The following is a 26,482-nucleotide window of genomic DNA, read 5'->3' as shown; positions in this document are numbered from 1 at the left end:
GAAAACACGCGTTCTGCTCACATCTCGAAGAAAAGCTTCGTAATGGTTGCCCTCTAAGACCACCTGTCCAGACATCAGACACGTGTCGTGCTTATACCCTGGCTCTGAAGACTCAATGTGGAAGCTCTTCCGTCGAGGCAAGGTGACATCTTTCCGATTCTCTTTGCTATCTCGACATTGAGAAGTGTGATACCTGACGCAAAGCGCATGGAAGAACCGGAATATCTGCGGACTGCTTCAGTTAGAGGTGTTGATCGCTTTCATAAGAAGCTAGTGAAAAAACACTCTGACAAGCGTGTTTAGCTTAATCCACTTGGATTATGAGGCAGCCATAACGAGATTGGCTTGACATCTTTCCTCAATCACGACATGTCCGCATCGCGGACGCCTGAAGGTCACTGTGCTCAGGGCGGTAGTTGATACCCACAGAACGCGTCTTGCTTCTAGTCTACGGCCATGACCAAATGCATTAGGTGCTCATTCATTCATATTACGTGGCAGTTAATGCGTCAAGGTGCACATTGCAACATGGTACCTTGTTTCAGGAAGTGAATCTGCAATGCTTAATAACCTGAACAAAAATTAAGCTAGAAAAAGAGCAAGTGGAAATTCCAAGCAAGACTTACAGGTTTTTCTACCTAGTCATTTTGTCAGCGTTCGTTATTTTTTCTAGAGAGAACCTGTGACAGCTAAGTAGAAAAGTGGCGCTGTCAGCCTTAATGGGGTCAGGATATCAAAGCAGAACCACGCTAGCGCTTTGACTAAAGTGCGTTATTTCCCCCTTTCGTTCATTCATCACCTTTCAGCTGAAAAAAAAAAACATTCCGCCCAGTCCACCAAATGCGAACCAGTGTAGGGAATGCTTCACCATAGGCACTTCTCCACTGAACAACAATCTGTCGCAATGAAAGTTCCGTCGAAGGACTGATGCCCGTCAGTTTGTGCTGAGTTATTCGTACTCGTATCGCCTTACTCTTTTCTTCCCGTCACCCTCGAAACTGAAGTTCAGAAAAAAAAAGTTATGCTGACGCCACCCTCAGGCGTCCACAATAAGCAGATGTCGTTCTTAATCTCGAGATTCTGTAGGCGAAACCCTGGGTGGTCTATGCAGGGCACAACGTATTTGACGCTTGTTCTTTTGTCTGCGGTCGGCCTGTTAGGAATCATCTGCTTCCTAAATAGTTGTGTTGTGGAGGACTATGAAAGCCCCGTGTCAGATTTGCCCGACATCCGTCGAACACGTTCGAAGTTCCTTCTGAGGCCCAGGCTCAAAGAAATGCGTGCACACCTCCACACCGAGCACGCTTGGAGCAACGACCTGTGGGACATCCTGTTCACCGCTAGGGCTCAGCCCGTCGTAGAGTCAGAGGGCGTTTTTGTGGTAATTATCGTCGCATCCGCACCCACCAACTTGCGGCGTCGCAGTGCCATCCGATCGACTTGGGGTAAACGTCGCCATCTTTCGGAATCAAGTAAAAACAAGGACACTTCCACAAGCGTTCTCCCCGTGTTTCTGGTTGGCGATGCTGAAGACGCTTCCCACAGGCAGTTAGTATACAAAGAAGCCATGGAATTCGGCGACATGCTCGTAGGCCCTTACCTGGACACTTACCGGAACCTAACGCTCAAGACGGTACATGGTTTCATGTGGGTTTCTGAACACGTGAAGCCTAGATTCGTCCTCAAGACAGACGACGACTGCTTTGTTAATGTCGACATCCTATTGGAAGTCTTGATGGAAACGCTCTTCTTTCAATCGGAACAGGCGAAGGCAGCTTCCGAACAGAAAGTTTCAATGCATAAGACTTCTTCAGTCGACGCAGCAGGCACAAGGTACTTGCCATCTACTCTTAGTTACAGAAGCGCCACGCGAACCATCACCAGGTTTCCGTCCCCGCTGTACGTCGGCAACGTCAGATGGACAAACAAGGTGGTCAGGAACCCAACGAGCCGTTGGTTTGTCTCCGAGCAAGACTACGCAAAGGTCCAGTACCCACCCTACGCGAGTGGAGCGGGGTACGTTCTCGACGCCCGGGCGCTGGACGTCCTCACGAGCAATGTGAGGCGGGTTAGACCCTTCCCGAACGAGGACGCTTACGTCGGAACAGTGCTCAGAGAAGCCGGTGTGCGTCCCGTGCAAAGTTACAGGTTCGTGTCTCAGCCGTCAGGATTGTGGACGTGCAACTTCCTCTACATCGTGGTCATCCACGGAGTGTCCGAAGACCAACACGCCACTCTCGTCGCGAACGTGCAAGACGCGAGACAGCAGTGCCGCGATGTGGAACGCGACGTCGGTTGGGACTAGAGTGAAAAACAAACAAAAAAACAAAAACAAATCGTTTGACGCGTCGGCTAAGGGGCGTCATGATGTGATACGCCACATAAGCTGAAATGACTGAGCGATGGTTATTGTGAGTTGACGCGTGGCTTCCCGATCACTATTGGTCTTTCTCGGCTTGCGGAGGCGCAGGCTAAATTTTATAGGCCGTTGTTTATATGCCCAGGTGCGCAGCAGTGGTAAAGTCCAGAATTCTTGGACAAAAATTTTAGTTGTGAGGTATCTGTGGGATATTGTAAGGTATTGTTATGGAAATATTGAAGGTAACGGCCCATTAATCCAATGGGTGCCAAAATCTTTCCTTTGAAGTATGTCCATCGCTCACACCGTGTAGTTAAGGTTCCACAAAAAAACCAATGGGGAACGTTTTTGGCGATAGCAAGAAGGTCAATAGCAAAAAAAAAATACAGGCCTGCCGAGGGGACATCTGCGGATATATTGTAGATTGTTATTGTGGAATATTACGATATATGAAAAAACTGCGTCATAAACAACTTCCCGTCGAAAACTGCGCTTGTCCAAAATTTCTGGGCATGAAAAGCGGGCCTGATAAAACTAAACTATAACCGAACATAATGTTGCAGTTTTAGGCCGATCTGTAATTATGATTGGAACTCGCATAGAAGACATCAACAGCAAATATAGACGTGAGGATACAAGGATGCATGTTTGCACTTCGTACATCGGTCGGAGACCGTGTAGCGCCCTTACCAAACGTAGCTCTCATGGAAGGAGGCGTGCCTCGGTGATCAACAAGCAGACTTGCTGGCAGACTGCCAACGTTTTTCTTTTTTTTACTTCCTGTGGCATAACACCGACAGCAGTTATTTCTTTACCATTGTAGTTGCGCCTTTGCAACAACAGTGCTGGAAGAATGTGTCGGTTTGCTGATTCACATTGTACACCGACGACATTATAACTGGTTTGTCTACAGTCACGATTGGTCTTATTCCTGCAGTATAAATTAACTACTCAGTAACGTGACCATTTTGTCTCTGGACCTCCTTTACTTCCTTATTTATTCGCGTCTGGATGAAAGCATATTATCTGCTCGCCGAAGAACGTGGGGGCCCTATAGTGGTCGGATGAGGGTGATGGCGTTCTGAAATCGCGAAGTCGAACTGCATAAAAAAAAAATGTGCGAGCATATGAGCATGTAAATTCCGCAGTGAGTAAGTCATATATGTCATCAGCAAATCGCATGATTAAAAAAAAATGTTCATGAGGTTGGAGGACACAATGTCGAGGATTCGTTAAGAGGGCGCAGCGCCGGTGAGTGACGCTTGTTCGTGTGCTGAATTGACATTACAGGTTTCGAAACCAGGCTTGAGGTTTTCGCGTCTTAATAATTCTGGTCGGCGATGGTCGTTTTATTGTTGATAGAGCCGCCCACGCATGCTGGTTAATACAGATGCTTCGAGACTACGTTTGTAGAATATTTTTGAACTCGCACATTTATATGGTCTCAGGAGTGACCGAATATTGCCGCCTTTCATTTGCGGCTTATTTGCATGCCGTCATGATCGAGTTTAAGCGCAGTTTTTCAGAGTGCGCAGTATTATAGTGCATGCGAGCAGCTTCGCGCGCCTATTTTCAATTTTTTGCGTAAATCTATATACCAATCTGACGAATCAGTGGGCGCATGTGTGCTGAATGCAGTACGCTAAACGGTTGCACGTCTGGGACTCAGTCGGGATTTGAAGTGCCCGCGTAACAGCAATATAAGGTTTGGTTTATTTGGTTCTAGCGTCCCAAAGCGACTCAGGCTATGAGGGACGCCGTAGTGGAGGGCTCCGGAGATTTGGGGTTCTTTAACGGAGGTTCTTTTAAGACCACTTGGGGTTCTTTAACGTGCACAGACATCACACAGTACGCGGGCCTCTACAATTTCGCTTCCATCAAAATTCCGCCACCGCGGCCGGGATCGAACCCGCGTCTTTCGGGCCAGCAGCCGAGTGCCGTAACCACTGAGCCACCGCGGCGGGTCAGCAGTATAAGGAATTTAGGTCACTGCGCTGTATATTTTCTGCTTGAACTCCATACTAACTCGTCATCTCCGTGTATTCTTTGTTCGGTAACGGTCGCCAGTTAAATCTACTTATTTTTTTTAATCTTACGCAAGCACTGCCGCTACGTGTATACATTAATTTACAGTGCTTATATAAATAATAGTTTTTTTTTTCGGTAGTGTTTCATTCTACACTTTGAGCTGCATACAGGAAAAGTTTTGTATGGTTATAGAACCGGAGGATCAGAAAGCCGCTCGCCTGCAATAGCGATTAGCCAAATATCTACAACGTTTAAATGAATGCGTTTTTTACGACACTGCTTTTCCATCAAACGTTTACGCTGGCTATCAAAAGCGTGCCCGCAGGAGTGACCAAGGACCGCGTAAGCTTTTTTTTTTTAAGACCAAAATTAGTGTTTACTGCCGTAAAGCAGGCAAAATAAAAAGTTCCGTTTCTTTCAGTGATTTTACAAAATTGCCTTTTTTTTGTGCTGCCGTTCCTGAAGCGTTACGTTAGCGTGTCCTTTAGTTTTTATTGCTTCTGAAGCACAGTATGCATAATGCGTAGTACGTGCTTTCAGTGCGCACCCAGAAGACAGGATAAAAGGAGATGGCGTATATGGTTCCCTTGCTTACGGCCGAAAATGTGCTAATTTATAAGTACTTACCCTAACGTCCTTACGTGGTAATCGCAGTCTTGAACGCTGCATTGGTTAGAGTCCAATTTTGTTCATAGACTACCTTAGGCAGATATTGTAGAGCGGATTAGCCTCTACCATCATTAAAGTGTAATGAATGCAATAACGCGAATGCCAATACAAGCAATAAAAACTGGCACATTTCGGTAAATCAGAGAGAAAGTCATGAGCATTACCTCCTAATTTTCTATCCCTTACCCTAACATGTCCAACATTCTTGGAGAAAAATATTGAATAACGGATAATTGTAAGGCATTACAAAATTATCTAAGATAATGGTCCATTCTTCTGATGTGTAGATGTGTAGCAAAGCCTTTCTTTTAAACTTTTCCCATCGAACGCATGAAGCAGTTAAGACTGGCAGAGAAAAACCAATGGGGAATGGTCTTGACGATAGCAAAATCGTTAACAGCGCAAAAATGCAAGCGTGTCGAAAGGAGAACAGCAGACATATCGTTTGTTACAGTGAAATGCTACAAAAAAATTGCATTCATAAACTCTTTCCCATCCAAAAATGCTTTTGTCCAGAGTTGTTGGGTATGTGTACTGAGTTGTGCCAGAAGTTATTGCGCATTTAAAGCAATGAAAATTCCTCGAGCTGGCCGCCTCCTGAAGCCACAGAGAGCGGCAACATAGCAGCGTGATTCATCTGCCCCGCGAGCGACAAAGGCATGCCGACACGGGCCACGGTGAACAGGCAGCCGAGCCCAGGGGGCGGTATCGAGCGGCATCACGAAGCCTGCTTCCCGCCCGGAGCCTGAGATTGTTACGTGAGCCGTCGCGGGCAGTAAAATATGAAGCGTAACCTGTAAATTACCATTGCTGGTAAAAACGCAGGTTCCAGAGTAGCCAGCAAGTCACTCACAAAGGACGGTAAAAATGAAGGTTACAGCGTGACTTAATTGTTCACAACTGACGGTGAAACGAAGGTTACAGGGTAACCTGTATAAACTGTGCAGTGCGATGTACAGTCTTTGTCAAAAGTAACCAGGCTCCATGGTTTGCTTCTCATTCGTATAACAGAACTCTCAAGGCTTCCCTAAAGATCAAAAAGTTCTTTGAAGGTGAGAACGGGGGTTCATCTTACCATACAGAGATTTAGAGCTTGAGGGCTGACATAATAACTTTAATATACGACTATGAAGAAAAACGTGCAGCCTGGTTACTTTTGACAAAGACTGTACCTCTCTGTATGCACCTCTGGTAATTAAGGGCTGCCAGGATTAGAGTCTACTGCTCTTCTTCGTGAACAGAAGATGCTGCAACTTAACCATAATGTGCGTCGGGCGCATTTGACAGTGTTATCGAGCACGAACACAAGCTTCATGCTGGGACTAGCACAGGGGCTGACTGCTAAGAGGGGGAGAGCTCGCCCCCATACGACTGAAGCACGGAAATACTGCCAAACTTTTTTTTGTCTACCTAACCCCGAGCTCGAGAAATAACGACGACAGTCTAATCAATAGTTTGTGCGATAGTTTAGATAGTCAATGCGATATAGATAACTCTGTGCACGGTTTATTCACGTTTCCGTTCCATATATAGTGTCTAAAACTTAACAGTTCTTGAAGGTACACTTTTAATGGGGCAGCCAGAGCATTCTCTTCAAAGGAATGGTATGTATCTTCCAGCGCATGGGATGAGGAACCAAGAAAGGCGGAAACTGTTGGTTTCTGCTAACCTCAAACCTCTTTCGTATAGGGAGAGAGGTGCATCAATCAAATCAGCTCCGCATATAGGTACGCTCCGAATAACGGCTGCAGGACGCGCGTCGTTCACACGGCCTTCGGTTTGTGCGGGCCCTCTGGGAACCCGTCCTGTACTCCCACTATCTTCTCGTCCACGTGCAGGGGCAGGTTTCCCTTGCGCTGGCTGCCGAAGAACGCGTCCACCAGCTTCAGGCTGCAGTCAAGAGTCCGATCGGCGTCCTCCTTGGAACCCAGGCGGAGGTTCACCTCGGCGAGGTCCAGCACCTTGAGCTGACCTGGAGCGGAAAAGCAAGCAGCTCAGGCAAAGTCGTTGTTTGAAACAGAGTCACACATCGCTAGCGGAACCTGCTAATGAATGACTGTCGAGTAAATACAATGGAATGCGAAAGCATAGCACAGAAGGGGAAAAAAAAATTGGCAGAGGCTTAGCTTGGTTAAGCCTAGTGGATTGCGAAAGCAAGCACCCAGATGAAGAGATGTTGAACGCATTCGACTGCCTGCATAATATTTATTCCGCACGCCGCCGCTTCTTAGCTGCAGCACATCGTTGCAGCTTAACCTTATACACATCATCCGACATATCGTGAAGGATTCGCTGGGACGACTGCGACGAGCCGAGTTGGGGGCCGCTTTTCAACAGCTGGCATGATGTCACGTAGAACGAGCGCCTCCCCCACGGCAGCAGCGCGTGGAGGATTCGCTGGGACGATCGCGACGAGCCGAGTTGGGGGAGCCGCTTTTCCACAGCTGGCATGACGTCACGTACAGCGAGCGCCCCTCACGGCAGCGGCGCGCAGCTGCGGCATGGAGGATTCAAAACAGCTACTACTGGGGCTAGTTGGAAATACATACTTGAAGGAACTGATGAGCGCTATAAAAACACGGAAAAGGGGACGAACACACAGGACGAAACGCTTGGAGCGAATGGAGGATTCGCTGGGACGATCGCGACGAGCCGAGTTGGGGCCTCGCTTTTCCACAGCTGGTATGACGTCACACATAGGTCACGCTAAAGGTCAATGGTGGATTCTCCGGGACGACGGCCAAGAGCGGAAACCTCGAGCAGTATTGCTTTCGCAATAAAAAAAAAACTGTTCCATTCTAGGTACAGTCTGGGTCAAAAGTCCAAAGGCCAAAGGCTTTTCGCTTCAGCCGTATAACAGAGCCCATTACGGCACTACTAAAGACCGAATGACCTTGAAATGCTTGCAGAAGGTTTCTGCTTGCGATACAGAAGCTTCCTGCCTGACTTGTGTTCTGAATGACCCGCTACACGGAACATTCTAGGGACATTCATTTCGTTGCGCCCGGGTCACCCCATCACCGGGTCATCACGTCCGGGTCACCAGTTTGTTGCACCCGAAAAGTATGAGGCCGGCACTAGGAAGGAAATGATGGATTTACTAGCTTGAGTGCTAAGATGTAAGATGGCGTGCAGCCGAACGGTGCATCTCGCCCGCACGAGAGTCTAGCTCCATTCGGAGGAACTTCGGCGTCATCGTCTTCGGAGGCTGGTGCTGCTCCTGCTGCATAAGGCCGCTGCTGCTGCTACAGCTGAACGCTGCAGCCTTAACACTTTTGACCAAGACTGTACCTGCGTCCTGATTTTCGCCAAAAGGAACTTCACGCCGCCCAAGAATGAAAGTTCGCGCCTCCTGTGCGAAATCTTGTAAAAGGAATTCCATGCAGGGGCAACAACAACCACGCATTCTCACCTGAATTGCTGACTTCTTCCGCGATGATCAATCCTTCTCGAAGAGTAAGACCTCCCATGACTATAACGGAGGGGAGAAATGAAAATGTGAGGTCCGATGTCCACTGCTCTACCTAAACAATCAGCTCGTTATTCGTATTAAGAAGACCGATATGCGAAGAACAACGCAATGTACTTGATAACGCGAACAAGAACTCTGTAACTGTAACAGCCTAATGTCCTGTGGGCCAAATAGTGTATATGAGGTAATCACGTGACGTCAAGGGCGCCATTTTGTTACACAGCGCATAGCTTCAGCGCTGCAGGCCAGATAAGCCCGTTAGCAATGCTATGGTGTTCAATAGCCATGCCAGCGGCCTTTCACCGAACTCTATATGTACAGCAAAATGGTGGCCACTGTGATGTCGGTGAAAGCCACGTATTAATACGAGCGTATTCAAAGTTGACAGCAATTTCTCTCTGGTGAAGATATGAAAGCACATTACAAAGATCAAACAGATCCCCCCCTCCCCCCCTCCCCCCGAACTTCCTGAATCATTCCTTCATAAATTCAGTTATCCAGTGCCTCCAGTCCATAAACAGTCACAGGCGCGCGACCAGTACACATCGGCACATGCTCGCGTGTTCTTTATTGTCGTTTTTGCTCTTGTATACCTATACATACGGTTCGGAACGCGCATTTTCGGAGGCGCAAATCACTTACCGGGCGTTCCTGTGCTCGGTGCTACCATCTTGTCAAGGGAGTCGATGTCGAAGCTAACGTGAAGAGATTTTGTGCCCCTGAAAAAAGAGCGAGAAATCACAAACGCACCGAACAGAAAAAGGAAAAAAAAACGAGGCAAAGGAGACGATACGCGGCGATGGTATGTGGAGTTTAACGTCCCAAAGCGACACATCCAGCTATGAGGGACACCGTAGCGCAGTGCTTCGGGTTAATTTAGACCACTCGAGATTCTTTAAGGTGCGCTGACATCGCTCAGCACACGGGCTGCTCTGCATTTCGGAACTTCTGGCACGGCACCGCTCCCCGCAAGCTGGTACGAAACCTCGCGGGAATCTATCCAGCGAGCTTTTCGTCCGACCTCCGAGTGTACTTTCCTGCCAACACCTGCTCCTAACCCTATTGGTGAGTCGGATGTCCTCAACTCAGTAGCGTATTTTGTTTCTGGCCGGCGTTGCTATAGCAATAAATGCCCTTTATGTAAGCACTTGTTCCTTTGTTCCGGCTTGAGCTCAGCACTCGTGGTCGTCGGCATTCTGAACTTTAAACTGCGAAAAATGGAGAAAACGGAATTCTCCTTCTACTGAAACTCTAGACCATAACAGCAAAACCAATTTTAAAAATACTGTAAAATAACGCCGGGCAAAATGCAGAGATTTTGCGAACACATTCAGGGAAAATTCCCCCAAGAAGGAATTATTTGATTAATGGAATTTTTGGTTACAGAATGGAATAGCACTGCTTTTTGCCGAAGTCGGGCAGAGGACACCTTTCAATTAAAAAGAGAACTCGTCTGCACAGTCCGCAAATCTTTGAAAAAGCAGAGGCGCGTCCACTCACGTCGGGTTGATTTTGTTGAGTATCCTCTGGACGACATTTCGTATGCCGAGGCGGTCAATCTCGGCCATGTCGTAGACCGTTATGCCCAGCTGATCGATGAAGTACCTGCGCCATGTAGGACATCAATGTATAAACTCACAGGCACGTCACGCGGCGACAACACCTGCTATTACGTGTCAACAAACCGTGCGGCGTTGCATAGGAACCAGAGCCGCAGTCAGCCTAGGCCATAAATCAACAGTCTGTCTATAGGCGGCATCAAGACTGTACTGAAGACTGCAATTCTACAGACTGTACGCAGCGAGTCCATAAGAACAGTTGGGAGATTACCTATATACAAACGTTATCTAGTGTAAGGCCGTATACGTAACTGTCAACAGGCAGTTTTTACACTTAGTGAACAGAAGTTCATAAACATCATATGGATTGCGCTAAGAAATTCTTTAAGGGTGCGGACAAATCTGTCTGTTACACTCAGCCACAGTGCGCATGCGCGCCTCTCCTCCTCCAGCTCGATGAAAACACCGCCAGCTCCTATGCGCATGAGTTGTTGGTATTAGCGACGGACGCGAACGGTAGATGGCGGCGGCTGTCAAGCACACACCACTTCACAGGCACATACGTGCCTCGAGGAACCGGATCGCGCTTCTCTCTTCCACGTGCATCTTTTTTCAGCCACTTTTCGCCTACTCCCCAGAAGGCGCCACATCTTGGGAAAAAGAAGAATTCCCGACAGTGCTCGCGCGAAAGAAGTTGTGACTGGCCAGTGCAAGCGCGATGTACTCAACGATGCTATCCAGGGCGGAGACCAGTTACGTATACTGCTATCTCATCGTTGGCTTTTGCAGTTGGCTAACGCACAGGAGGTGGCCATCACGAACCTTAGCTATGAATAGCTGTGTGAATCTGGGCGTATAAAACCAGCCGACGCACTATTTAGCTAGGATGATACATGAGAATGAGTCGAGTGTCACTACAGCTTAGCTGAACCGAAAGAATAAGCGAACACAGTACTACTTCCACCGAATGAATTTACGACTTCATACAAGCACAGCAGCATATGCACGCTTACGTGAAGTGACATTGCTAGAAACACAAAGCTACCACACATGTCAAGAATTCAATGCAATCTCGCTTAATCCGAAGTTCATGTTTATACGAACTGATGCTTTAATCCGGGCAGCGTCACGTCTATCTGTCATGCTTCGCTAATTCGAATAAATTCCCCGTTTCGTTCGAGTTATTGAGATTCAGTATTGGCCCAGCGTCTCAACATTGACTACCTATAGCTTGCACAGTCTGAAGTAGAAAAAGTGATCAACATTCCGACCTTTTCAGAGCTGAGGCAGTCGAAGAGAAGATGAGCCTCGAAAGGGTATTTGTGCAGAACACAGTCAGTTAGTGCCGGAATTTACGCCGTTACCGTATCCAAGCCCCTCCCGCGGAGGCCATTTTCGAAAAGATATAACAAAAGGAAGCGATATCACTGACATCTGGTGTCGGATGCCGGACGGCTCAGTGGGCGCGGAAGTGGGTTGGCTCACTTTCGCGCAGTCGGCCGTTTCACTACCCCAGGTTACACGATCGACGAGCTGCACATTTTCGAAATGTGGACCAGTCAGTGCGCCAGACTTGACAACATAAACAGCTTTGCCGCTAATACGTCCTTGAATACCATCTACATGTTCAATAGCTCCAGGGTAGGCCTATGAGCCATGAAGTTGCGAACACACGCAGCACACAGGTGAATTCGCGCCACACTCACCGTTCGTAGCTGTCGACGTCCCTTAGGGCAATGTAGGCGAAGTTCTCCTTGTGGACACTGCAAACAGCAAGGGCGCGTTATGTGTACTCAACGACATCACAATTGCGCTCTACATCCAAAACAAAACGCTTCTGTTTCAGTGCTGGCAACAAAATTCTAGAAATCCACGTCTTCCCATCTCATCTAGTTGCTTTGGGTGTTCGCAGCGCTCCGATAGCCTCAAAAAAGAAAATAAAAAAAATGGCCAACTGGACTTCGGCCAGCAAATACGAGCAGTACGTGTGCGCTCAGAAATGACGTCATTTTTGCGAATTTCTATTTTTACAGCGACGGCTGTACGGGCGATGTTTGAAGAAGTAGTCGGTGACACCACGATTTTTTTCGCTTCTTCACCGTCGTCGGTGACGTCACAGCTCTCCAGACGTCAATGAAATTTGTATTACTACAAGGGTAAATGTCCGGTGAATTCTATCTTTTTTTTTTATTTAGGAGACACCTAAGGCTGCGGCGTGGACCAAGGACGGAGTGGGTAAAAGCTCAATTTAAGGAAAGTACTTCAGATCCCACAGTAACAATCTCACGAAATGAAATGGCTTTGAAATTCGAATAATAAGCCAAGTTGAAGTGGTTTGTATCTGAATTTGTGTTTTGTGCACCTGCGTAAGGTTAATCCCGCTTATCAATTTTATTTTTGTACTATTTACATTTTTACAGCAAAGTGTCGTCTCCGCTCTGTCGACCATGTCCGATGTGGCTTCGGTAAGAACTAGGCTCTGTCAACTAGCCATTCGCACCACTTCCACTAGTGCCTCATGAAAGCATGCAAGTGTTTCGGAGATAAAAAAAAAGTTGATATAGCACAAGATTAATTGCATCGCGATAACGAGGAAAGAGGAAAGCGCAGAGGTACAGCAGCTTTCAATAAAGCAACTTCTGCAACCCGCAGAAGGAAAACACACAGGGCACCCCGACAACCATGACAAAGATACAGAAGAAACGAAAGAGTTATTTACAAGTCACATTCACATTCGAGAATTTTTAACATGTCATAGCAGTTCACAAGTCGCTATGACGCAGCTATTTTGTTTCGCCAGACACGATCGCTTGGCTTTGTTCTGGTCCGAAAGCAGCGCCAGCGTGAACGGTAAAGCTAGAGGTCGCAGTAAACGTTGTGCCCGTAGAAGCGTCCGCTGAAGCCGAAGGGCCAGAAGCAGAGTGCCAAGATTTTGTCCAGCTGGACGCGGCAGAATTTCCATCACGAGGTGAACTGAACGTGGCACTCCAAGATGCAGTCCAGGGCGAGGTCGTACTAGCAGTAGAGGTCGGATTCGAAGCCGTGGCTAAAGCCTGGTCCGGGTTTGTCGTTGAAACACTGCTTGAAACGAAGTTTGAAGTGGTATTCGAACTAGCTGTCTGGTTCACGTTCGAAGCCCCGTTTGGAGTCGCACTTGATGATGCGGTAACCGTCGTCGTAACGCTAGAAGTAACTGTCGAAGTAAAGGTGCAAGTAGTACTAGAGCTTGCCATGGCTATCGAAGTCCACAAGGTTTACGTCAAGGCACAGAGTCCAAGTCAATGATCCCGTCACGGCTCACGAGCTGGCCGACTCTGCAGTGCTGGATATAACTGTCGAAGCAGCGGAACAAGTGGTAGATCGAAGACCTTGCCACGGATTGTCATCGGGACTCAGTCATGGTCCGCGCCCCTGAGTAAGCCTAAAACTAACGCTGATGTTGAATTCACCGCTCACGTGGCACTTGGGGCGCTGTCAGGCAACGACCACTCCTGAAGATCGCGCGATGCCTTCAAACACAGGCGTACAGGATTTCGTTTTACGCAGACTGAATGCCCCTGACACTGGTGACGTGGTATAGGCCGAAGAACTGGATGGGATTGGATCTTTGGCAAGGAATCTCGCCCCGGCGATATGATGATGATGATCCCGCGGCGATATGACTGCCAACGGGCAAAAGCGTCTTTGGCTTCACTGTATCTTGTTCAGCTTCTTAATTGATAAGCAGAAGAGCAGAAATTTAACGCTTGGAAACAAGAACGAAATGGTGAAATAGAGGTGAATCGTTTAAAAATGACTTTAAAAAAAGAAGCCCTAAAAGCTAGAAGTCAATGGTGATTATCTTGCTAGCTGAAGTGGGCATGACATTACCTCGCGCTTACATCCTCATCTATCATCGCAGGCACTCGAACAAAAAGCGATATCGGCTTGCTATAACAATCGCTTATCGTAATTGGAGACAGCTCCTTATCGGCACGCCACACCAGCTAGACACACAAGAATTGAGCAATCGTCTGCCGACTCGTTGATATCTGCAGACGATAACGGAGGCTTGCAGACTCCATGGGGTGGCGTTTCGAAACGCCTTCGCATAACGAAGATAAGCCCTCCGCACAGAAATTCTTCTTCGCTTTGGTAGCGCGTACAGATTGCAGGATTTAAAAAGAGAAGAAAGAAAGCAGCTATCTGCTACTTTCCGCGGCCCGATATTGAGCGACTATGGGCAGTGCATCGCTAAACCAGGATATATGCGTCAGAAGATGTGAATGTATGTCAGAAGCCCAGTCTTGCAACGATGTCGCCGGTGGTAGCCGGCATGTTATACGCAAGGACACATCTAGCATGGCCAGAAAAAAAAAACAGTGCGCGGATTAGCGCCACTATGCAGCTCCATAACGTTCTTTGTGGCTTGTACTTCAGCACATCGAGTAGTCGTTGTTGTTCCCCCAATATCTATCCACAAGCTTTGACGTGTATCAATATTGTATCTTTTACAGCAACGGATATTAAGCGCCCGTCGTTGGGTTTGACGTCGTTGTAGTACTAGTCGGCGTAACCGGAGGGTACTTTGCCATCGTAACCACCTGACGTAAAAGGACGAGGGTGTGATGAGAGCGGAGGAATGCTTAACCAGCGGGCGGTTACCAGCGAAACCACCCGAAGGGCGTGGCAGAAGGAAGGTATGGAGAGAGCGTAAGAAAGCGTAAACGGAGGATGGATACCACGAGGACTGTCCAGAAAGTTCTCTACCTCACAATATCGTGAAATACAGCAACACCTTAACAGCTGTCGCTGAATCTCGTGTTACCGTCACTTTTTTTCCCCTCTTCTTCGTTATTCACTGCTTTAGGCTTCCTTTTCGTTCTTCTGTTTATTCTTCTACAGTTTTTTTCGATAAGAAATTAGTTGCATGGAAATACTCCGCTCACCTCATAATTCAATTCGTTTATTCAAAGTCTTGAGGATGTTGTGTGCGCCAACAAAAAGCCATAAGAAAGTCTTCCAGGCCTCCCCGAAAAACACAAATGCCCTCACCGCGACGACTACCTTTCAGCGTAATAATAATAATAGGTTTGGTTTGGTTTGGTTTATGCGGGTTTAACGTCCCAAAGGGACTCAGGCTATGAGAGGCGCCGTAGTGAAGGGGCACGGAAATTTCGACCCCCTGGGGTTCTTTAACGTGGGCTGACATCGCACAATACATGGTCTGTTCTGAAAGTAGTAGGACTCATTTTTTAAAACAAAATTTATTCAAGAGAATACTACAAACGATTACAATTTTTCAAGGTAGCACCCTTCCGCACCTACACGCTGCTGCCAATGAGTTTTACAGTTTTCGTACGCCTCCAGGAACGCCTGGACCGGAATGCTGTTTAGCTCCCTCGTCACGGCCTGTTGAACCACCTCTACCGATCCGTGATGTTTCCCCTCGAGCGTCGATTTTATTCTCGGCAATAGAAAAAAGTCTGGCGGGGCCAAATCGAGGCTGTAGGGGAGCTGAGGCAGCGTTGCCGCCTTGTGCTGGGCAAAAAATCGGGGTCCTCATTCAGATGATGAAGAAAATCCTACCGATTGGCCTTTTCCTCCTCTGACAACACTCCCGGCACCAACTTCGCGCACGCTTTCCTCATGGATAAGTTTTCTGTCACGATCTCAAAAACTTGGGTTTGAGGAATGCTCAAGTCATCAGCAATCATTCTGATACTCATTCTACAATCACTGTTAAGTAAATGTTTCCCTGGCTACACATTTTCGTTGGTCTTGCTGTTCGAAGGGCGTCCGGAGCGGTCGTCGTCTTCCACTCTTTTCTTACCTTCTCGGAACAGCTTGTGCCACTTAAAAAGCATCTGATCTACCCATGCCAGTTTCACCGTAGGCCTCCTTAATCATGTCGTGAGTCTCTTTGCCCGTTTTACTAAGATTTACACAAAATTTGATCGCGTATCGCTGCTCCAGTATAAACGCTCTATGATTCTGCGTGACGAGACGTTTCGACAGGGGTTCACAGTACAAGAGACCTCCTCTCTTCAACGGCCGAGAGCCGACTGCCGATTTTCCCCAGCATTCCCAATATCCCCCTTCAACGATCCTGCACGCGCAGACCGCCTCTCGTCCGCCCGTTCACCCAGGAAAAAACCAGTCCTACTACTTTTAGAACAGACCCTGTATATGTGGGCCTCTAGAATTTCGCATTCACCGAAATTCAGCCACTGCGGCCGGGATCGAACCCGCGTCTTTCGGGTCAGCAGCCGAGCGACGTAACCACTGAGCCACCGCGCGCGGCTAATAATAACATTAATAATAACAATGACAACTTTATTCGCGTCGCTTATGCTGGAGGCCTGCAGGAAAAACTGTCACATAGACAGCTCGACAAAGCCGCGGGCTCCCTACTGGCAACATCGCGTTGCTGATATATAAACAAAAAATATATGCATACAAAAATAACACTCATTTGAATATTCGAGCATACAAGGAAAGGAAACAAACATTACATTTCAAGGCGCAATTTTACTAAGTGCAGAACGATTATAGATAGATACCACGCATTCAAACTTGGACAACACCTTACAAAGTTCGAGTCTGCATGAACTTTGAGTCGTACCTTCTGGGCTTGCGCACGACCGGATACCTTTGTTAATTCAGCACTTTCTCGATATTTTGAAGATCAAGCTTTCAATATGACAACACTAAACTCGGACACCGGGTTCCGTGAGGACTGCTGTTACACAAAGACGTGCATGTAAAGTGGACAGTACAGAGTGTTTCATCGAAGACTTTACAAAATTTTTAAAAATAAGCTTTTTGAGTCAGAAGAGCGCTTTTTTTCGGCATAGCATTGCCAGTGGTGTAGTACATCAGAATAAACCTAAGACGCACTGAAGCCCCCTGTATGTCTGCTTATATTACCACGCTTCTGCTCAATCACAAAACGGTGATCAGCCAGATAAAGCGGCGCTCTGGCGCACCGTGCGTTCAGCAGCTTATCCGCCTTTACACCTCGGCGAAGTGAACCATGAGCACGGCATGGTATAACGTGCATAGGCGCATACGTCACGTACGTGACCTGGTACCACGTACGTGAACAGGTCACGTACGTGACCTGTTTTCCACTCACCAGGGCTGCACCCACTCGAAGGCCTTGGGCTTCACCACGTACGGTGCCATTTCGTACAGGAGGAAGGACACGGGCATGCCGTGGATGTTGCCTGTCACGACAGAAAAGAAAAGTGGCGAGGCCTAACCATGGTGTAAACCGTGGGCTTAACGCAACCGCTTCCGCCTGGTACGGCGGCAAACAGTCCCCTTTAAACTCTTTACATAGCATGTACGGAGTCTCTGCCGTTAACTATTCGACGAAAGGTCCAGAGAACAATCACACTGGCACTGCATCCATTCCGATACCTAATGTCTTCGTGCTGTAAACTTAGAAAACAAAAGAAAATGCCTGTTTTGCCTCCTTGGCTAATCCTATGTAGTTCAATCACAGAATTCTCATACACTATCAGCTCACTTTTCATTTTTCGGCCCGCATTCTGGCGGCGTGCAAATGAAAAATAAGTGCTGCCAGTCTACTACGACCACATTTTAACGATTATGAACCCAGTGTCCAAGCCTTCCTCACGTCCGAAGCTCGGGGTTTATTATGCCGAAAAAACCTCGCCCACTAACATTTCTAGTCTTTCTTGGCAATACATATGACAGTAATGAGAGAAACTTCCGTCCCTTCCATGGAGACTAACGGTGTTGCATGGGATATCTCACTGTAAGATAAGACAATGGGAACGGGAACATGGGGCCGAAAGCCGTTCGTTACTTCAGCTCAGGGCTGTACCAACTGGCCCAGACATATGGTCTGCCCAGAAAGAGCTGCGGCTGCTTGATGGGGCCACTGTCACATGACCAGACGTGTTCCAGGAACAAAGCTCTTTGACTACCAGTTGAGAAACACCCAGTAGGGCTCCTGCATCAAAATCACCTACTCTATCTGGTACAAAACGCTGGCTGCCGTGACACTAAGGTACGGTGCTATGCCGAGGCCATACAAAGAAACAAAAATACATTGCCTCTGCGCGTGCCACCAGCTACTTGCAGTAGTCGAACTGCCGAGGATGCTCATGGTCCGGGAGCAAGACATTGTCGGACGTACAGATAAAGTTAAGTGCACTGTTGATTGATGGCGCCATCGTCGCGTAACCTCCAGAAAAAGGCCGCGGCACATGCCCGGTTTCTTCACTTGCGTATTTGAAGAATTTTTCGTGTGCCCGCACCTGATGCGGAGGAGCTGGGCGTGTTGATGTCGGCGTGTGCGTCCACCCAGATGACGGCCACGTCGGAGTGCGTGGCCAGGGCATGGCCGGTCACCGTGCCGATGGAGAAGCTGTGGTCGCCGCCCAGGTTCAGTGACACGCGGCCCGACCGCAGCACTCCGGCTACGGCGTCGCGGATCTGGGCAGGCACACAAAAAAGGTATAAGGGCACCTAAGTAAGAAGCTCCGTGGGAGTCGCCATTCTGAACACTGCTGAACGTCGTATTGACAACATTCATTGGGGACAAAATAGGTATATGGCACGTGTATCCATATTCGTAATCAACAAAATTTAGAAATGAGCTTCTCGGCAGTTCAAAACGAAATATCATGCCATTAAGTGCTATATGTGGAGCTTGCTTTCATAACATTTGAGCTCAACCTTTCCTACAACGCACGCTTAAAATTTACTAAAGCCTATGCGTATAGACAAAAGGCAGACGTGTCTTTGTACCGACGCACTCTCCACAGCAGTAGCCGCCTACAGTACTTCCTTAAAAATAAACGGGAAAACATCATCGTAATATATGTCGTAACTCCTCCCTCATTCCCAATTAAGGAGTGGGCGTTCTCGATAACAGAGTTTTATATAGCACAGCGGAGGCGTACTAGAGTAGATGTATACCGGATTACCGGACGCCGATTACACACGCGCAGTTGTTCCGTCTGGCTTAGTCTTTAGCACTGAGCGTGCGCAGGAGGCGTCCGGTAATCCGGTACACGTCTACAATAGTACGCCTCCGTTATGCTAACACTCTCTAATAATGCACCATCTCCGTGGTCACATGAGTCAAGCTTGTTTGGGATTGGTTGTAGTCATCGAGGTGGGTGGTGGGGTAACAATTATCATACCGCCCGGTTAACGACAAAGCTTAGACGGGGGATTTCGCACTCACGTTCTTGTTGGTCTTTCCCACAATGTCCGATTCGAGCATGTTGTTTTCGTTGACATCCTTTTCGCCTTCGACGCGCACGTCGCCGAAGTCCTTCACCGTGTAGCCTAAAAAGGATGATAACGTATTACAAGCTCATTTTGTGGAACTATTGTGAGGTCTGAACAATGGTGTACATCGGACACGAGCGCGGACTCAGCCGAAAACAGCTATCGTACCGCGCCATTACTGCTGCCACGCCACTTTCGCCATACGTTGTGAAGGTGAATCCCGTGTATCCAGTTTTGATTTCTATTTCAGCTGCCGCCACACACGATGACTCGCTTACCCTCTGAAAGACAGCAACAGGATTCACTGCCAACAGCTGGCAGCAGAGGAGGAGGATTTTTGAGCGAAGGCTCATATCGGAAGGGAAAGTAGCAGAGGCAGAGAGCACGACGTGTCCTGCTGGCCAGCATACAAACATGTTAGCGAGTGACGAAATCTGTGCTCCTTTCTACCTTATTTCTTGGCCTGAATTATGCAAATGAAGGCAAACATGCATCACCACAGATACAACGGCAACCGCAAGCAGAGGAAGAGGTTGCAAGAGGAAGAGTTACCGACTCACTAGCCGAGCGCCTTATAACTATACTGAGTCACCGTGGCGGGTAAAGGCTGTAGTATAAGAACATGCATATTTGGAAAACCAGCGGGTGTTCGCCTTCTGCGAAGGCCTGAAAAAGGAGCTCGATTCTATCACGACCAATTGTAAAATCCTACGCTGTCCCCACTCTCATCCAAATGCCCATAACCCGCTCCTGATAACTAAATGCTCGTTCCCGCATCCGACCCGACCCATCGATTCGCAGGGCAGATTCAGGGAGCCTGCCCGGACTCACTTCCCAGCTGTGTGGTTTGGCTGCTCGCGTAGCATCTCTCCCCTTCACATTTCTATCATAACCTACGGGTGTACAAAACTACAACTCTCCTCCCTTGACGTTTTCAATTTCATTCGACCACTGTAGACGGTGCTTAATTATTTTTCAACCTTTTAGGGCAGCTGACTATCGGATGTTGTCCTTATCTGCGCTGCTTTCGCAATGTTTAGGCGTCAAAACACACCGTGCGTGTTCTGCGCTAGTGCCTACACTCTAAACAGCAAGGATTAAAAAGGGAGTAACCTGCCTTCTAGCGCACTCTCTTTTAGGGGAACGGTATGCTGCCCAAGCCCTGGGCGAGATTTACATCACTAAAAATACGGAATAGTCAAGGTTAGCAACGGAAACAAATTCCCTCTTCAAATCATTCGAAGTTCTGTGTAGCAGTTACGAAGATTTTAACCGATGTTTCAACCCCCTTTATTCGCTAACCTCAAGACCTCCGATGTCGACCTGACTGCATCAGGTTACTATGCTTTGCACTGGAAACATATCCTCGTTGCTAAGAGTAAGCATTCTGTATATTTAGTGATCCAAATCTACTCCGGAGCTGGGGCAGCAGACCCTGTCCCTAAAGAAGAGTGCGCTAGAGGACAGGTTACTCCCTTTTTAATCCCATTTAGGCGTATACAGTAGAGTGTACCATTCTGCGTCATGCAAGTGAAATTTCCGCGCGCGCGCGTGTGTGTGTGTGTGTGTGTGTGTGTGTGTGTGTGTGTGTGTGTGTGTGTGTGTGTGTGTGTGTGTGTGTGTGTGTGTGTGTGTGTGTGTGTGTGTGTGTGTGTGTGTGTGTGTGTGTGTGTGTGTGCGTGTGTGTGTGCGTGCGCGCGCGCGTGGGTGGGTGTGTTCGTCATTCGCGTCGCACTACTTACCGAGGCCTCTGATTTGGTCCAGCAGTTTTGCCTCGCGCAGGAGCTTTGGCGCATCCTCAACACCCAGCTTTCGCTGTCGACGACATCACGTATGGAAAGAGAGAAAACAAAATATTTTCAACGAAGATGGTTCTGACATGCAATTATGTGCAAGCGACCATCTTCAATTACGACGCTGACAGCGGATAATAGAACAAAAGCTGACGTTTAATTTTGACGTCGAATAATTGCGGCGTAGAGATTCATTTGCTACGTGATGTTGCAGGTTTCAAGCTATAGAGGGCGCGGCACTTAGACGTCTCTAAAGAAACACTAACCTAAACTTTAACTTCCATGTTTGTCCTCTGGTCACTAAGGTGACAAGCACTAGCAGGCACTAAACGAAGGCCATAAACTGCTTATGCGTTCGTATTCTGAACTGCAATATAGCGCGGCGCTAGACATTGCTTTATTCCAAGTGCGCATTTTTCTAACATTTGAGGAATGTCACACGAAAAATAAATGCCGTCTTGTCACATAATTCATGCTATTATTTATTTTGAGCTTCCTTCCGATAACCGTGTGCACACGTTTATTTTCTTTCCGCAGCGCTGCAGCACACGCTATTACTGAAACGAATGCAAGTTATAAGCGATGTACCGCTGAAAAAGGTTCACCAGCGACTACAGCACTATACTAGGAGACAACATTTTTTGGCAATGAAGAGAACGCTGTCACTTCGCGAATAGTTCGGCCGTAGGACGACCGACTTGCTTCGCTCGGTCGCTGGCGCCATTCATTCAGACGCGTCTTGTAACCCTACGTGCCTAAAAAAAATCTCTGTAATCAAAGAAACTTTTTTTTTTTTGCCGCGACTCTGTAACGTTGATATTGTATTTTAAGTGGAAAATATTAACTGCAACCGAGGATATTCCAATGAGTAGAAGAAAGGGCCTTTCGATTGGTTCAGGCTTGGCTGCATTGCCAAGAAAAGTTGTCGTGGGCTATAAAAGAAACGCTAGGTTAACTGAAATTCCTTGGAGTGCTCTTTAAAGGTTAAAAAAGAGCAATGACCCTACACAGCAGCCTATAGTATTCTCTTCAGGGGGAGTACGCAGAGCGGTGTATCAGGACCACGCTGGAAGGTAATCTTTTACTCCTTTTTGTTCTCTGGAGTTTGAATACAATCACAAAGGAATTATTTTCCTCTCAATATACACTTTTTCGAGGTAACTTCTTTGGCGTACACTCTAAATAGAAAGGAATAAAAAATTCAGGGGGCACTTTGGCTCTCTAAAGTGCTGCAAGGCGAAAGCCTTTCCTGGCGGACTGTTTGGCATTGACTGCGAGACTGTGCTGTACTAGCGCTTTATTTGACTACGCACTTTGACTACACATTACAACTAAACACGTTGACTGCCGACTTTGACTGCTTCTTTAGCACGACTCTCTCTCTGCTTCGATGAGTTCGGTTGTATCCATTGCTCTGATCGCAGTAATAAGGTATGCACCCACGGACGCCTTACGCCCCCTGTCGGAGCGGACGACAACTATTTTTTATTAGTTGTCGTCTGCTCCAAAAGGGGGCGTCAGGCATCCGTGGGTAATCCCGTGGGTGTTTAAGGTATATAAATAACTACGCAGTCACTACCTCGTCGATTTGACTTCTTATTCCGCCTGCCAAAAACTAATTACGTCAATAAGGGACTGAAGACTATCAAACAAGGCATGAGGTCAATTTCGAAGCGCAGTGAGCTCACGTGCTCCATTCGCAGAACCCGACAGGGGGCGGCGAGCAGGCAGAGAACACGTGGCAGGCGCGCCGAATTGTGAGGCGCGCTCGTAGGGTGTGGCTAGAGCTCTCTCTCTGGTCACATAGTTTCAGTTTAGGCGGTGCGCAGCCCCAGAATTGCTTGCGGTGCAGCGACGACGAGAATCGCATTGATGAAATTCTGAAAACTGATATGGATATTACTGATGGCGAGCTGCAAGCCTCTCAATAAATAACGAGTCTAACGGTATTAGTTAAAAAATTGACTTCAAAATTAGTTAAACAGCCTGCTATTAGCACATTTTTAGCTGTATTCTAATCTACTACACCATTGGCAAAGCTACGCCGAAAAAGCTCATTCTGGCTTTAAAATCCTATTTTAAAAAATTGCTCAGTCTTAAAGTGAAACACCCTGTAGAGAGTTTCCTGCCACTTTATGCTTGCAGCGTTAAAAGTACGCTCGCTTCCTACAGCCACTTTGATACTATGAGTACAGCCGGCCAAATCTTTAGCTGGCGTGCGCTACGGCCGCTTTTTCCGCGCTCCTGTGCTTTACGATGAAGTAAACTTGCGGAAGGCTCAATATTAACCACGGGCTAAGTGAGCCTGTGCTTAGATTTGATATTTTCGCAAGTTTCCTCCGTCATAAGCTGAAGGAGCACGGAAAACGCGGCCGTCGCGCACGCCAGCTAAAGATTTGGCCGGCTGTACATACCCCAGGGACAAGTGAAAATGTTAAACTGAACGAGGCAGCCTTCATCCGGGTCTTTTAGTTTCAAGAAACGTTGCTTTCTAAACACCTGTGCCGGAAGAAGAAAACGTTAGTGAAACTGTTCTAACAAGAGCCTGATTTTTATTATTTTTGATGTTCGTTTTAGAGCGTGCCTGCAACACCAAAACAGCGTAAGTTCCTTTGAACGGCTTTGTTCACGTGAAACTCTAGTCTCGGAAGAATCGTTTAAATCAATCTAATGTGAGGGGCTCGTCTTCTCGTAGCAGCGACTTCATTTTTTTTTTTAATCTTTTCCTTTATTATTGCCGCCGCGGTGGCTCAGTGGTTATGGTGCTCGGCTGCTGACCCGAAAGACGCGCGTTCAATCCCAGCCGCGGCGGTTGAATTTCTTTGGAGGAGAAATTCTAGAGGCCCGTATGCTGTGCGATGTCAGTGCACGTTAAAGAACCCCAGGTGGTCGAAATTTCCGGAGCCCTCCACTACGGCGTCTCTCATAGCCTTAGTCGCTTTGGGACGTTAAACCTCAATAAACCAAACCTTTTCTTTTATTGCCAGTTTCAAGCCAACATATGAGTATTTTTAGCGAGAAAAACAACGGCGCAAAGCCGCTTGGGAATGGCTACGCCTTCTCCATTCCATAAAGAAGCTACCACATGGCAGTGGGAGGCCCGGCTAACCAGTCGAGCCCCCGAGATCCATCTCATGCTGGTGTACAGGGCGCTTCGAACGGCCAGGGCTCATTGCCTCCTGCCTCCAAGACAGGGTACGGGACGTACTTAAAGGAAAAAAGAATGCACTTTGAGCATGCGCAGCGCAAGGATGCACCATGTGGCAATCAGTCAACCATCAAGGCCTGAACTTACATCGTCTTATCGAGAAAGGCTACCTCACGATAAGACGATGCAAGTTCAGGCCTTGGTGTGTTACTGATTCCACATGATGTATCCTTGCGCTGCGCATGCTCAAAGTGCATTCTTTTTTCCTTTAAATACGTGCTGTGTACTTTGAATAAAATCAGTTGCGCTCGTCCCGTACCGCCTTTTGTGTGTGTGTTTCGCGCAACTGCCACTTCTGAAGTATTGAACCAACTAGCCCGACAACACGTTCTACTTACTATAAGCTAGTTTGCATCAAGAAAAATAACCGCAATAAAGGAAGCCAATTGCAATAAAAGTACGAAAAGATTTCTAAAATGTTTGCAAAGGCAATTAATGCCATCACATTTGAATCGAGCAGCTATTCTAAACTGCACAAGCGTATTAGTTTCGGCCATTTGGTGTAGCGTTACCGTTAGGAAGAAGACATAACAGAAGATCAGCATCTGTGTTGTCTTCTTCTGTTTTGCCTCCTGTTTAGCGGCCATTACTCATTTTTTACCAAACCTTTTGTTCCTGTGATCGGTCTGCTGGCAGACGACGACACTCGTCGACCGAACCACCGTGCCGAATTAACGTAACGTCGCCTCTAGCTGAGAACCGTACTCTTCCGTCTTACCTGGCCATGGTGAAGAGGAACTCCAAGGACTCCAATCTCCTGCTGTGCGCTCGTGGAATACGCTGCCGCAGACGGTGACCGGTAGTGGTTCATTTTGGCAGCCTGGACGCTACGCGCCACCTCCTTCATTACTCTCCGCGAGCCGGCCTGCCCCATTGTCACAATTCCCGTTATCGCCTGCTACCTCCAAATCTAATTAATCCGTGATACCCAAGCACCACCTGCCTCCAGCTTAGCGAATCGATTCTGATAAGGCACGATGCGGCGCCTGTCTCTGGAAACGCAAACACCACACTGCTCGTAAACGTCCTCTTCACAAGTCCGATCGAGGATGAATTCCTAGTAGAAGAGCTCAAGGACCACACTACACACAGTCTAAAACAACGCCTGACTACCTTTCAACACAATCCATTGACGTCACTATCCATCCACTGTGGTAGGGTATGCTTGAAGGTCGGCTACCAGTAGAACATGTGCAGCGCCTTGTTTCCTGCGGAAATTAGGGGCACAGGTCCCGATTACATGCGCCCTCCCTACAGCTGCTGACGTCAAGAAGCTCGACGACCAACTGTACCGGTCCGTTGCCAACTCACGCTCGACGCCGTACCACTGCAATCTGACGACTTTGCGATAACAGTTTGAACAAAACGAGTCCTCCCTTTTCTTTGGAACCACAGTCGACCACTCGCGGCAATCAGTAAGTCCGCTGGAGTGAATGTGGGGGGCTTTCGGCTCTTCATCCAATGGAAGAATCTCGACGATACTGACTCGTCGATCTGACGGTCCAACGCTCGGATGTCCCTCTTGAGCAAGATTCGCTGGTTCTTCTGCGGGTCTTCTCCCCAATCCTGTTGTGCCCGGATGCTGGCGCTCTGTTATTTATGCGTAAGGTAACAACCGCCTGTCTTTCTCCACCGTCCGCACAACGTTCTCAACGCGTCCGTTTTACTGCGAGCAGTGGTCGCGGGGCGCCATAAAAAGTCGAGATTCCGTCGGCGGTCTCCTCCATAAAGACCCCCCTCTCTCCCGTTTGCAGAAAGAACCGCGGCTTCTACTTAAGCTCTATCTAGGCTAGCGGAGGGGGTGAGGTAAGATGGAGTCGATAGCAGCAATGCCCGACGAGAAGAAAGGGAGAGCCAGGAGATACGAAAAGACAAAAGCAGATTACGTTCCACGTCGTTATCACCTTATCGCGAGCAGATGCGAAAAGCTCGATGGCAAGCCTTCTTTTCAATTTGCGTCCATGCCGCGTCAGCGGAGACACGATGCTATCGGGAGGCAGGCAGGCTTTCAAACTTTCGCGGATTGCCTATATCTTTTCAATGGCTCAAGCAGTTGGGTATCACATGCGAGTCCTCATACTGGCACAAGATCGCTGCAAATCATGATCCCTGGCTATCTCCGGGGGACTAGACTAAGTACAC

The 26,482-nt window shown here is 47.9% G+C and overlaps 2 protein-coding genes across 2 annotated transcripts; one reads left to right on the top strand and one right to left on the bottom strand.

Moving 5' to 3' along the window:
• Positions 1 to 1,212: 1,212 nt before the first annotated feature.
• LOC149332705 (beta-1,3-galactosyltransferase 5-like) lies at positions 1,213 to 2,402 on the top strand. The gene has a single exon (XM_089555846.1). The coding sequence runs from the start codon at positions 1,277 to 1,279 to the stop codon at positions 2,303 to 2,305; it is 1,029 nt and encodes a 342-aa protein (XP_089411972.1). The 5' UTR covers positions 1,213 to 1,276; the 3' UTR covers positions 2,306 to 2,402.
• A 4,144-nt stretch (positions 2,403 to 6,546) lies between these two features.
• On the bottom strand, positions 6,547 to 26,268 carry LOC149332704 (arginase-1-like). Its single transcript, XM_089558289.1, has 10 exons — positions 25,059 to 26,268; positions 21,082 to 21,154; positions 19,293 to 19,396; positions 18,358 to 18,535; positions 17,205 to 17,295; positions 11,794 to 11,850; positions 10,029 to 10,133; positions 9,171 to 9,247; positions 8,469 to 8,528; positions 6,547 to 7,028 (listed from the first exon to the last, which is right to left on the bottom strand). The coding sequence occupies exons 1-10, from the start codon at positions 25,212 to 25,214 to the stop codon at positions 6,820 to 6,822; spliced, it is 1,110 nt and encodes a 369-aa protein (XP_089414415.1). The 5' UTR covers positions 25,215 to 26,268; the 3' UTR covers positions 6,547 to 6,819.
• Positions 26,269 to 26,482: the final 214 nt, after the last annotated feature.

The sequence above is a fragment of the Amblyomma mixtum genome, chromosome 8 (assembly GCF_055824585.1).
Source record: "Amblyomma mixtum isolate Tamu chromosome 8, ASM5582458v1, whole genome shotgun sequence".
NCBI lineage: Eukaryota > Metazoa > Arthropoda > Arachnida > Ixodida > Ixodidae > Amblyomma > Amblyomma mixtum.
The sequence above is the reverse complement of the archived record's forward strand: the minus strand, read 5'-3'. Positions and strand labels throughout refer to the sequence as shown.

What these genes read in the sequence shown, in the direction of transcription:
- LOC149332705 (XM_089555846.1), top strand. Translation starts at nt 1,277, where the DNA reads ATGCGTGCACACCTCCACACCGAGCACGCTTGGAGCAACGACCTGTGG.
- LOC149332704 (XM_089558289.1), bottom strand. Translation starts at nt 25,214, where the DNA reads ATGGGGCAGGCCGGCTCGCGGAGAGTAATGAAGGAGGTGGCGCGTAGC. An exon ending in GGACCAAATCAGAGGCCTCG is followed by an intron (nt 19,397 to 21,081) that starts GTAAGTAGTGCG and finishes CATCCTTTTTAG; the next exon opens with GCTACACGGTGAAGGACTTC. An exon ending in CTCAACAAAATCAACCCGAC is followed by an intron (nt 9,248 to 10,028) that starts GTGAGTGGACGC and finishes CTCTTTTTTCAG; the next exon opens with GGGCACAAAATCTCTTCACG.